At 33.2% G+C, this 9,762-nt stretch overlaps 1 protein-coding gene across 2 annotated transcripts; it reads left to right on the top strand.

The window, feature by feature from the left end:
• Window positions 1–2,453: 2,453 nt before the first annotated feature.
• Window positions 2,454–6,208, top strand: LOC137813614 (transcription factor ICE1). Of its 2 annotated transcripts, none has more exons than XM_068615965.2 (4): window positions 2,454–3,508; window positions 4,135–4,365; window positions 5,292–5,462; window positions 5,872–6,208. In XM_068615965.2, the coding sequence occupies exons 1-4, from the start codon at window positions 2,711–2,713 to the stop codon at window positions 5,953–5,955; spliced, it is 1,284 nt and encodes a 427-aa protein (XP_068472066.1). In that variant the 5' UTR covers window positions 2,454–2,710; the 3' UTR covers window positions 5,956–6,208. The 2 variants fall into 2 exon arrangements, with proteins under 2 accessions (XP_068472066.1, XP_068472067.1); XM_068615966.2 differs by having other exon boundaries at window positions 2,501–3,508; window positions 5,875–6,208.
• The last annotated feature ends 3,554 nt before the right edge of the window (window positions 6,209–9,762 follow it).

Raw genomic sequence — 9,762 nt, 5'->3', positions numbered from 1 at the left:
ATCACGTTTCAGCCTAAGTTGGAACACATGGGTTTGTCCACGAAAACCTATAACCAGATACTACCTAACCTTCAGTAAATTTTGAGCATTTTTACTCTGCCATGGAGATCTTTGTCACATTTTTCTTCACTTTCTCTTACTTATTTAAAAACTTAAACAAATACTTTTTGGTATGCAGTCATAATATTTTTCTCTCTCTAAATTTTGAAAGAATTGTTTTTCCATTCTTTCACTTAATTGTAGGTTACTTAGGAAATTTAAAGATGGGTGTTATACCATTTATATTTGTTAATATGAACAAGTAACTAATGAAGAACTAATCTTCATAACAGTAGAAGTTGGCATTATATTCGATAACCGTATTAATAGTTATTATGAATATATTATATATGCATAAAGGTGTATAAATATTATTTTATGGAGTATTTTTTTGATTAACTTAATACTTTTTACTTATTTTTTACTCAATTATTTAACCTTTTTACTTAAGCGTTGAAACACCAACTCAGCGGTATGACCTATAACTTCATTTAGAAAATAATATTTATACAAGGAGGAAATACTCAATTAAACATTTTAAGCACAATAATTATACTGATTTTTAGAGAGTTTTAATTCTTAGTGTGAAGGTGTAACAATTTTTACTAAAAATATAATAAAGGTTGGATAAATGAAGAGATGCACTCATAATTATGATGAGATTATAATTTTTATTATGTGTGTATAATAACTATTTAAATTATAAATACAATAATTATGACGAGTATGAAGAGATGTGATTCAATATAAGTTTTAATGTAATGATTATAAAAAAAATTATAATATTTATTTTAGGTGTGTAATAATCCTTTAAATCATAAATACAAGGATGATAATGAATAAGGAGTGACGTACTCAATATGAGTTGTTAATGTAATGATAATTAAGAATGTGTAACTCTTATGATGGGTGTATAACAATCCTTTAAAACCATAATCATGTGAGGAAACCATATCATGTAAGAAAATTTTAAAATAGTTATAAGTTAGTTTGGATGACACAAACATCATCTATATTTTCAAACTTCTTAAATATTACTTGAGAATGTGGACTTGTATTGATAAATATACTTCCAATCAATATTGACTTCTTACTTTAACCTCATCCCTAAACATTGTTTCCCTAAACATTGTTTCAGATGTAATGTTCAATGTATTTCTAATTGATACCTACTTTTGACCTCAACTTCATCACCAAGCATTATAGGAGATATTTGTAATTGGCATTGATATGCCACTTCAACCTCATTGTTAAGAATTGTTTGAGATAAAAATATATTATTAGATAGACTTTTAATATTCACATTAATGGAACATTAACTAGTATTAAACGAAGTTATTTGATGACTTACCCATCAATCTTTAAAGTTAGACACGTCACGTAATATTGATACATGCCAAATTAGTCATTCAGAAAATGAGAATAAAGATTGTAACGAAAATATGAGTAAAGAACATACGTCAAATTACTCATTCAGAAAATGAGAATAAAGATAAGTTGTGACAGAAATATGAGTAAAGAACACGCATGAACATTTTTTTATAAAAAACGGTTAAATGTATAATTTATTTATAAATAAATATGATTAAGGAACACGTATAAACATCTTTTATGAAGAACGGTTAAACATAAAATTTATTCATAAATAATATGAATAAAAAACGCGTAGAAACAAATTTTTTTTATGAAGAACGGTTTAACATATATTTTATTTATAAATAAATATTTTATAACAAAATAAAAAATATTTAATTATTTAATTTAGGTATTGAGAGTTACCTAAAGACTTTGACTAGAAAAAATTGAACAAATATTATTTTTTGGATTAAAAATTCTCTCATGATATTATTTTTCTCTAAATTTCAAAAAGAATGGTTTTACCCTTGTTATTTTTAATTGTGGGATTTTCCTCCTTTACTAGTTTACTTAATATATAAATATTTATTTGACTCATGAATATAATATTTAATGAATTGATTGGACTGTTTATTTTAGGATTATTGAAGATTTATAAGAAATGCAAATATTTAAACAAAAAAATTGATATAAATATTAAAAATTATTGATTAAAATGAAGACAGTAAAAAAGTTGAATGATTAATTATAGACTGTTTGAGGATTCAATTAACCTAGGAATTTGACCATATTTAATTTGAGTAGAAAAAAATGATTTAGATATATAAGATATTGTGCACCAGAATTGAATCTGAGTTGGTATGTTTAATGAGTAATGGGATTTTGATTTTGAATTGTGAGTAGATTTGATAAAGTGATAAACGAAATAAAAAGTTTAGGAGAAAAGAGAGTTAAAGGTTTTAGACACAGAAGAGCATTGTTGGGTGTAGCAATTATGATGAAAGTTTAACAGAACAGAGTTACCACTTACTTCCTTAGGAACTCTACCATAACAGAACACACACCACCACTCATTATATCACATCACACTCTGATGCTATAACAAGAGTTAAAGCAGAGAGTTTGAGTTTTCTCCATATAAAAAAATCACGACACACACTTTCACACACATGGATAAACCACACCCTTTCAACCGTTTCCCTCTCCATTCATTTTCTCACCACAACAGACAAATATAAGTTTCATACATACACACACAGAGACACAACATAACCATTCTCACTCACTTTCCCACCTTCTCCGTTCACTCATTATCATGATGGAGGGCTACACGCTTCCCGCACCACCCACTGAAGAGGACGCGCCACCACCGTCATGGGGTAGGCCCAATTCACAAGAAGAGGACATTGCCATTGCCTTGGGTGCCCCTCTTACCTTTAAATCCATGCTTCAACAACAACCTCAGCCACAACAACCACAACTTGACTCCTTCTTCAACTTCAACATCAACTCTGCAACTTCCATTCCCTTTGTTCCTAGTATGGAATCTTTCCCCCCTCTAGACCCCTTCTCACCTTCACTTCCACCACCTCCTTTCTTCAACACCAACACCAACACCTTGCCCTTTGACCCGGGCTTTGACATGGGCCTCGAGACTGGGCTTCACTCTTCATGTCCCCCTCTTTTCTCCCAGCTTCAGCAGGGCTTCAAGTTTGGAGAACTGGAAGCGCTGACTGCACCTGGGAATGTTCCGTTTTTGGACGGAGCAAAAGGGGACAACCCTCTTGAGAGGGTGCAGCCGACCCTTTACAGGAAGAGGAGGGGAACGGCGGAGATTCCGGGGCTGGAGACGGTGAGGAGGAAGGGGAGGAAGTGGGAGGAGGGGGAGGGGGAGGAAGGGAGTAGTGCTGACGTGGATGGTTCAGGGCTGAATTATGAGTCTGATGAGAATGATAATGGAAATAATGGTTTGAAGGGGAGTGAGAATGGTGGAGATCACAAGGGGAAGAGAAAGGGGTTGCCTGCTAAAAATCTCATGGCGGAGAGGCGCCGCAGGAAGAAGCTCAATGATCGGTTGTACATGCTCAGGTCTGTTGTGCCCAAGATTAGCAAGGTATGAAAAGCAAAACAAAAAAAAAAAGACTAAACTTTTCGTAGATGATTATTAGTTGTTGTTGATTATTGGTTTGTTTCAATGTTCATTTTTGTTGTTGTTTTGTTTTGGGGTTGACTGATTATATAATCAAAGTAAAAATGGCACAAAGCCTATATTTTATTTTCAAGTATTTTTGGTGTTATTTTTTAGCCAAGATTGGAGTTTTACTTTGTTAATCTGAGTAATCGAAGTTTATATTAGATATTAATGTAATTTATTGAGGTGAAATTTGATTTTGATCGAAGAATTCCTCTGAAAGAATCTAATTTTGGGATTGTGCGTATGGAGAAATTTCAAATTTGTTTTTTAAAGAAGTGTTTCTGGAGAATTTTTTTTAAATATGACATTATTCTGGGGTTCTCTGTTTCTGGTGTTGTCTCCTCTACTGAGAAATGTCATTTTGTGACTTATGTCTGGTGGAGAATCTGGTGTGGGGTTGTGCATGTTGATGACAGTTTTGAAGATTTTGTGTGTTGGTGTGATTGTTATTGCCACTGACTAGTTTATTGAGGTTGTGAAGACAAATTCATTTTTGTTAGGAGCTTAGGAATGGTGCATGCTGATGTTCTTTCATTTGTTTGTAGATGGATAGGGCTTCAATACTGGGGGATGCAATTGACTACCTGAAGGAGTTGCTGCAGCGGATTAATGATCTCCATAACGAACTGGAAATGACTTCGGCGGGCTCGTCGCTGCCACCATCTACTTCTACAAGCTTTCAGCCTCTAACACCCACCCTGCCAACCCTTCCCTGCAGGGTCAAGGAGGAACTGTATCCTGGCGCCTTGCCAAGCCCTAAAAATCAAGCTGCAAAGGTAATTCTTTTATTGATTTAATTGAAGAATTGGTGATTGTACAAGGTTGAAATTGCAGCTTGTTGTTTGCAGACCATCTGAACTATGCTGCAATCGAAACTTTTAGAAAGAAAATTTTTAAATTTTTTGAAACTGAATGATGCACAGAAGTTTCTTAGTCAAGCAATCCTACACAACCGGGCCTAAATTTTTCTGGAAATCACACAGAAAAAATCAGGCTGATCTGATTGGGGCAAAAACTCTTTTCTTGGATAGTCCAACAAATTAATGTGTTTGGTTTAATTTCTTTTGGAGAAATAATTTGTTTTTCCTAGCTTCTTGATTGAACATGTGAGAAAAGCTATTATTTTCAACAAAGGCTTTTTCAATCTAATTTTCTGGCTCCCAAAGTAAATCTAATTTTCATTTAGGCTGATTGGTTGGGGCGGTTTCAAAATTTATACCCTTTTGTTGGAATGTTGTGAATTGACTTGAAAGAAACTTGAATTGGTTCTATCATAGCTTGTGTGGTAATTTTGTTTTAAACCTACTTGTATGAATTGATATCTGAACTCTAACTAGTTTATCTGATATTTACATATCTTAGATTCATATAATTATAACATGACATAAACTTTTAAGTAATAACTAATTAGTATGTCTTGATGGCATGTGGTAGTGTGGAATGTGGACCCACAAGATGTAGTAATAGATCCTGGTGTAAACAATGGTATACTAGAAACTACAAAAAAGTGTTGGTGAATTTTCCAATTTCAGTCATGAAAGCAGAGAAAAATAGACACCCTTCCTCATACCTCCAGAACCCGTTCTACTGCTGCGTGTCTTCTTTCTCTTATTACAAGAAATGGATTCCCTGCAGTTGTATTCCTACCAGAATTTAATTGCATAATTGTTTTAAAGTGATTTTGGTGTTTCTGGTTTTATAGGTTGAAGTGAGAGTAAGAGAAGGGAGAGCTGTCAACATTCACATGTTTTGCACCCGCCGACCAGGCCTTTTGCTTTCTACCATGAGGGCTTTGGACAACCTTGGATTGGATGTACAGCAGGCTGTTATAAGCTGTTTCAACGGCTTTGCTTTAGATGTGTTTAAGGCTGAGGTATAATTGTCTATCTTTTCCAAGCTTCACTTCAACATACCTAATAACTTACCTTTGCATTGTGATGCTTGTCATTGATATTTATTTGGGCATCTGCACATTATGCCAAATGACATCGATTGATCCAGGTAGCCAACCCTAGTTAGTAGTGGGGTGAAGCCTTGGTGGTGCCGCTGTAGTGGTTGTTGATGCCACACATTGCATATTCAGTATTGATTTCTGGTGCCTACATCTGTTTTGTCAGACAATTTCTTTTAAAGTTATGCAGACAATCTTGCTGCAAAAAGATTACTAACAGTTTATGTTTGACTTTCTGAGTTGCATTTTGATATTGGGCTGAATCTTGATATATATGATTATATGAATTTGAAGTTTTGGGATTGATGTAGTCTTTCTTGGTTCTTACCAGCAGTGCAGAGAAGGCCAGGATGTGCTTCCTGAGCAAATTAAAGCAGTGCTCTTGGATTCAGCAGGCTTTCATGGTATGATGTGATGGAAATGCTTGAGAAATTCTCCTTTATAGAGCAACCAACCGTAGTGGCTGTAGCTTGCAGTTTGTAAATGCATTGCTTCTTCTTCTCCTTTGTAAAGGCCTTCCTGTTTAGGCCAGATCAAATAGGTTAGTTGAATCTGTAGGTTGAGTTATCTTTGGTATTTTTTTTCTCTGAATCGTTCTTTTGACAAATGCCAACTTGTGTTGTTTTCTTTATTATCGTGCTGTAATAAATCGTTTTATTTGTGTTCTATTATTTCCAAGTCTTGTGATTCTCGTCTTTTTATCTTGAATATGAAGCACGGATACACCATTTAATGGTGTGTTCGTATCAGACACACATATCGGTGAAATGTCTATTTAAAAAAAATATTTGTTTAGGTATATGACAGCTCTAACACAGTTTCAACACAATTTCAACACAATTTTTTTTTATGATTATACAAATAAGTAACAAATTCTTTTGAACTAGCTATGAGATACATCTTTTTGCCACAAAGAAAAAATCTAACCATACTTATTCACATAAATTTTGGTTATCAATATATAATTCATAATAATATAATATAGTTTTGTGTCTTACATTTTAGAGGATTACACGTGTTGAGATTACACGTGTTGAAATGTTCGGAAAAAATATTTCCTTATAGCTAACGAACCTTGTTCAAAATTTAGCTAGTAGGATAGACAAGGAAAATCAGAAAAAATGAACAGGGATAGAACACTATTTAAGAAAACCAGAAAAAAGGAACAGGGGATAGAACACAGTATTTGTGTTTGCTAACGCGTTAAGTAGGAGTAAACGTGGGTTGAGGAAACAATCAACAGTTCCTTTTTCTATTGTTTTTGAAGTGATTTTGTTCAAACAAGCATGCATTACGAGTAAATCATGTTAGAAGGACATGAGCAAACTAACAAAATATTTGAGTATATGTAATGAAATAATTAGTTCTTCCCTTTTAATTTGCATTATTCTCTACAATCTCTTTGCTTTGTTCTGCTATAAGAATTGAAAAACAGGATCCAGAAGATATATACATTTATCTTTCATGAAAAACAATTTTTTGCAGTACCCTTGGAAGAAGGGTGTGTGCAGTGATACAAGGGTCTTGCTTCTTAAGAAAGCAAAATTAGTATGGAAGACTGCATCCATTACGAAAACTGATGCAGCAGAGAACATAACTGTGTTTGGAAAGTAAAAGAGAGCCCTCCACATCCATTTCAAAGCACCATCATTTCACTTACATGCACAAGAACTTGGTAACTTAATCAAACTCAAGGCTCCACCATCTTTCTCAAACTCTTTGAAGATTCTTGGATGAGAAAAGATATTATACCATTGTTAATATTTGTAAATAAATTCACTAATGCTTGTCTTTCCATTAGTTTCCCAAAAAAATTCATTACCACTTCTCTTTTCTTTTTTGAGAAAGAAAATTCAAAAACCTCAAGATCAATATTAAAACTATAACTAAAATGACCTTGTATAATTTTTCTTTTGTACTTTTCTTAGTTTTCTGAATCACCATGTATTTTTCCCAAATTTTCTATTATATCTTGAAGGATTTGCGTAAATGCCGCAAATAAATCTTTAAAGAATATTACTACATTTCAAATTAGACTTAGACGTTGTAATTGAAGTTTTATCCACAAAACTTTATATAATTATAAAGTTTTCACATCTCACGTTGTAGAAAATTATTAATTAAGAGATTAGAGGCAACCACAAATAATTTTTAATAAAAGAGGTATGCATATGTACCATTATGAGATTAACATTTAATGTTTCGTGAAGGGTACATTAACGCATCTCTTTATTCATAAATGAATAGACGAAGCATTAAAGATTAAAATTTAAAGTGAAGATGCTCTATAAATATAAGATGATTTGCAATGACTCTTATTTCAACTAAATTCTTAGAGAAGTTTTTCTTTATTCTTAGAGAAGTTTTTCTTTTGATGGTAAAAGAGAGATAGCTCGAAAAAATAGTGTGTGCCCAAGTCTTCATGAAAACATAGATCGTGTTCAAAACAACAAACTAGAAAAATGATTAAACTTTGTATTTGTTATAAGATGTCATCTTTCTGACTAGTGAAAAAAAGCTTTGTGATTATCACTCCCATTCCTTTAAAACCCTTAGTCATGAGTGAGTGGTTGCCTTAGTTAGGAGTAATTGCATTTCAAACAAAAGTTAGTTCTTACTTAGGAGTGATTGCATTCTAAATAATACTTAATGTCTTAGTCAAGAGTGGTCATGTTCCAAATAATACTTAGTGGGTTAGGCAAGACTAACTCCATTTTAAACAATACTCGGGTTGTTTACCCAGGAGTGACTACATTCCAAACAACACTCGAGTTTTTAGTCATGAGTGGATGCGTGTTCAAATAATAAATAGGTTGTTTTAGCTAGGAATGTTTGAGGTTCAAATAATACTCATTTGTATTTTTCGCATTATTAGTCTACTTAATGAAACTTGATTACGTTGATCAAGAATTTGATGTAGTCTACTGATTATAGACAAACTTGTATAAAAATACCTTGGTTAAAATCTTTACTTATTTCCTTAAATTGCATGTTATTGCTTCTCACCTAACTTGTGAAGGGGAAGTTTTTCACAAAATAAGCTTAAGAAATTTAGATAGTGTGTCTATCAAATGTATAGGTACGTCTAGCTATTCTCATAAAATGTTATCCTTAAGAAAATTACTTGACAGATTGCAAGTCAAAGTTTAAACTATTGTCTGACTACAAATAATCAAACAATACATTATGAATATTTTTTAAAAAAATTAAACATAATTCAACGTCTCTTCTTGTGTTTTTGGCCCGGTTTCACAAATGGACACTTGCATAGGATAACAAATGACACTAGGGACACATGGCAATTGATATGAGTTGATTTGAGAATTGCACATATTTTTAGAGGTTTCACTTAGATTAAGAATTGGATTAACATTTAGGATGATGACTTAGTGAGGATTGTCACTGGTCACTTACTTAACCAAGTGGTTAAGTAAGTGTGAAGATTCTCTTCAAAGAGCAAAGGAAAAATACTCACGCAAAGGAAAATATGCAAGTGGAAATAAGAACTCAAAATAAAGTAGAATTGGCGAAAATGCAAGACATGGAATTAGAGAAGAAGAAATGAAAACTTAGATGGTTGTAGTTGTTCATGGAGGTGGAGGAATGGAGGAGGTCACGACACTTGGAGGAGACAATTCCAAGATAAGTGATGAAGAGAGTTGCCACTTGAAGCATCTTGCCAAGATAAGACTCATAATTTTAGACACTTAGAAAATCACTCACGCAGAGTTTCTTTACTCAAAATATGTTGTGATTCACAAGAGGGGGTGTCAACCTATTTATAGTGATAGGTGCCATGTGATTAAGGCATGGAGGGAAATTTGAAATTCAAAATAAGGTAGCTTAACTCCTAAAAATGTGCCACTAATTATGGATTTAGAAAGGGTCACGCTTCTCACATTTAAGCATGTGCTTAATGTGAAAAGCGTGACTAGGGGCTGCACATGGGAGACATTCTAGATGTTAGGGTTTCTCTATGGACCATGAACAACCCCAATTTTTATGCTTTTTAACACCTCCTTTTAAAAAGATTATAATAAAGAATAGTTGGTATCCTAGCCCATGCTATGATGTTATGCTCTTGATGATCTTCTGAGGGATAGTGGGGCCTTGTGTCCTAGCTTGAGATGTTTGACATAGTCTTGAATAGTATTTTTTTTTCTCTTGGTCATCTTCTTGTAAAGTTGGGCTAGTTTAGATGGTGATGCTCATTTCATGGTTA

This window comes from Phaseolus vulgaris, chromosome 1, assembly GCF_051622355.1.
Source record: "Phaseolus vulgaris cultivar YP4 chromosome 1, ASM5162235v1, whole genome shotgun sequence".
NCBI classification, from domain to species: domain Eukaryota; kingdom Viridiplantae; phylum Streptophyta; class Magnoliopsida; order Fabales; family Fabaceae; genus Phaseolus; species Phaseolus vulgaris.
The sequence above is the reverse complement of the archived record's forward strand: the minus strand, read 5'-3'. Positions and strand labels throughout refer to the sequence as shown.

Bases quoted from the DNA above. Each gene is read 5' to 3' on its own strand.
- LOC137813614 (XM_068615965.2), top strand. From the start codon at position 2,711: ATGATGGAGGGCTACACGCTTCCCGCACCACCCACTGAAGAGGACGCG. The intron at 4,366-5,291 runs GTAATTCTTTTA...CTGGTTTTATAG, and splicing joins CTAAAAATCAAGCTGCAAAG to GTTGAAGTGAGAGTAAGAGA. The intron at 5,463-5,871 runs GTATAATTGTCT...GGTTCTTACCAG, and splicing joins TAGATGTGTTTAAGGCTGAG to CAGTGCAGAGAAGGCCAGGA.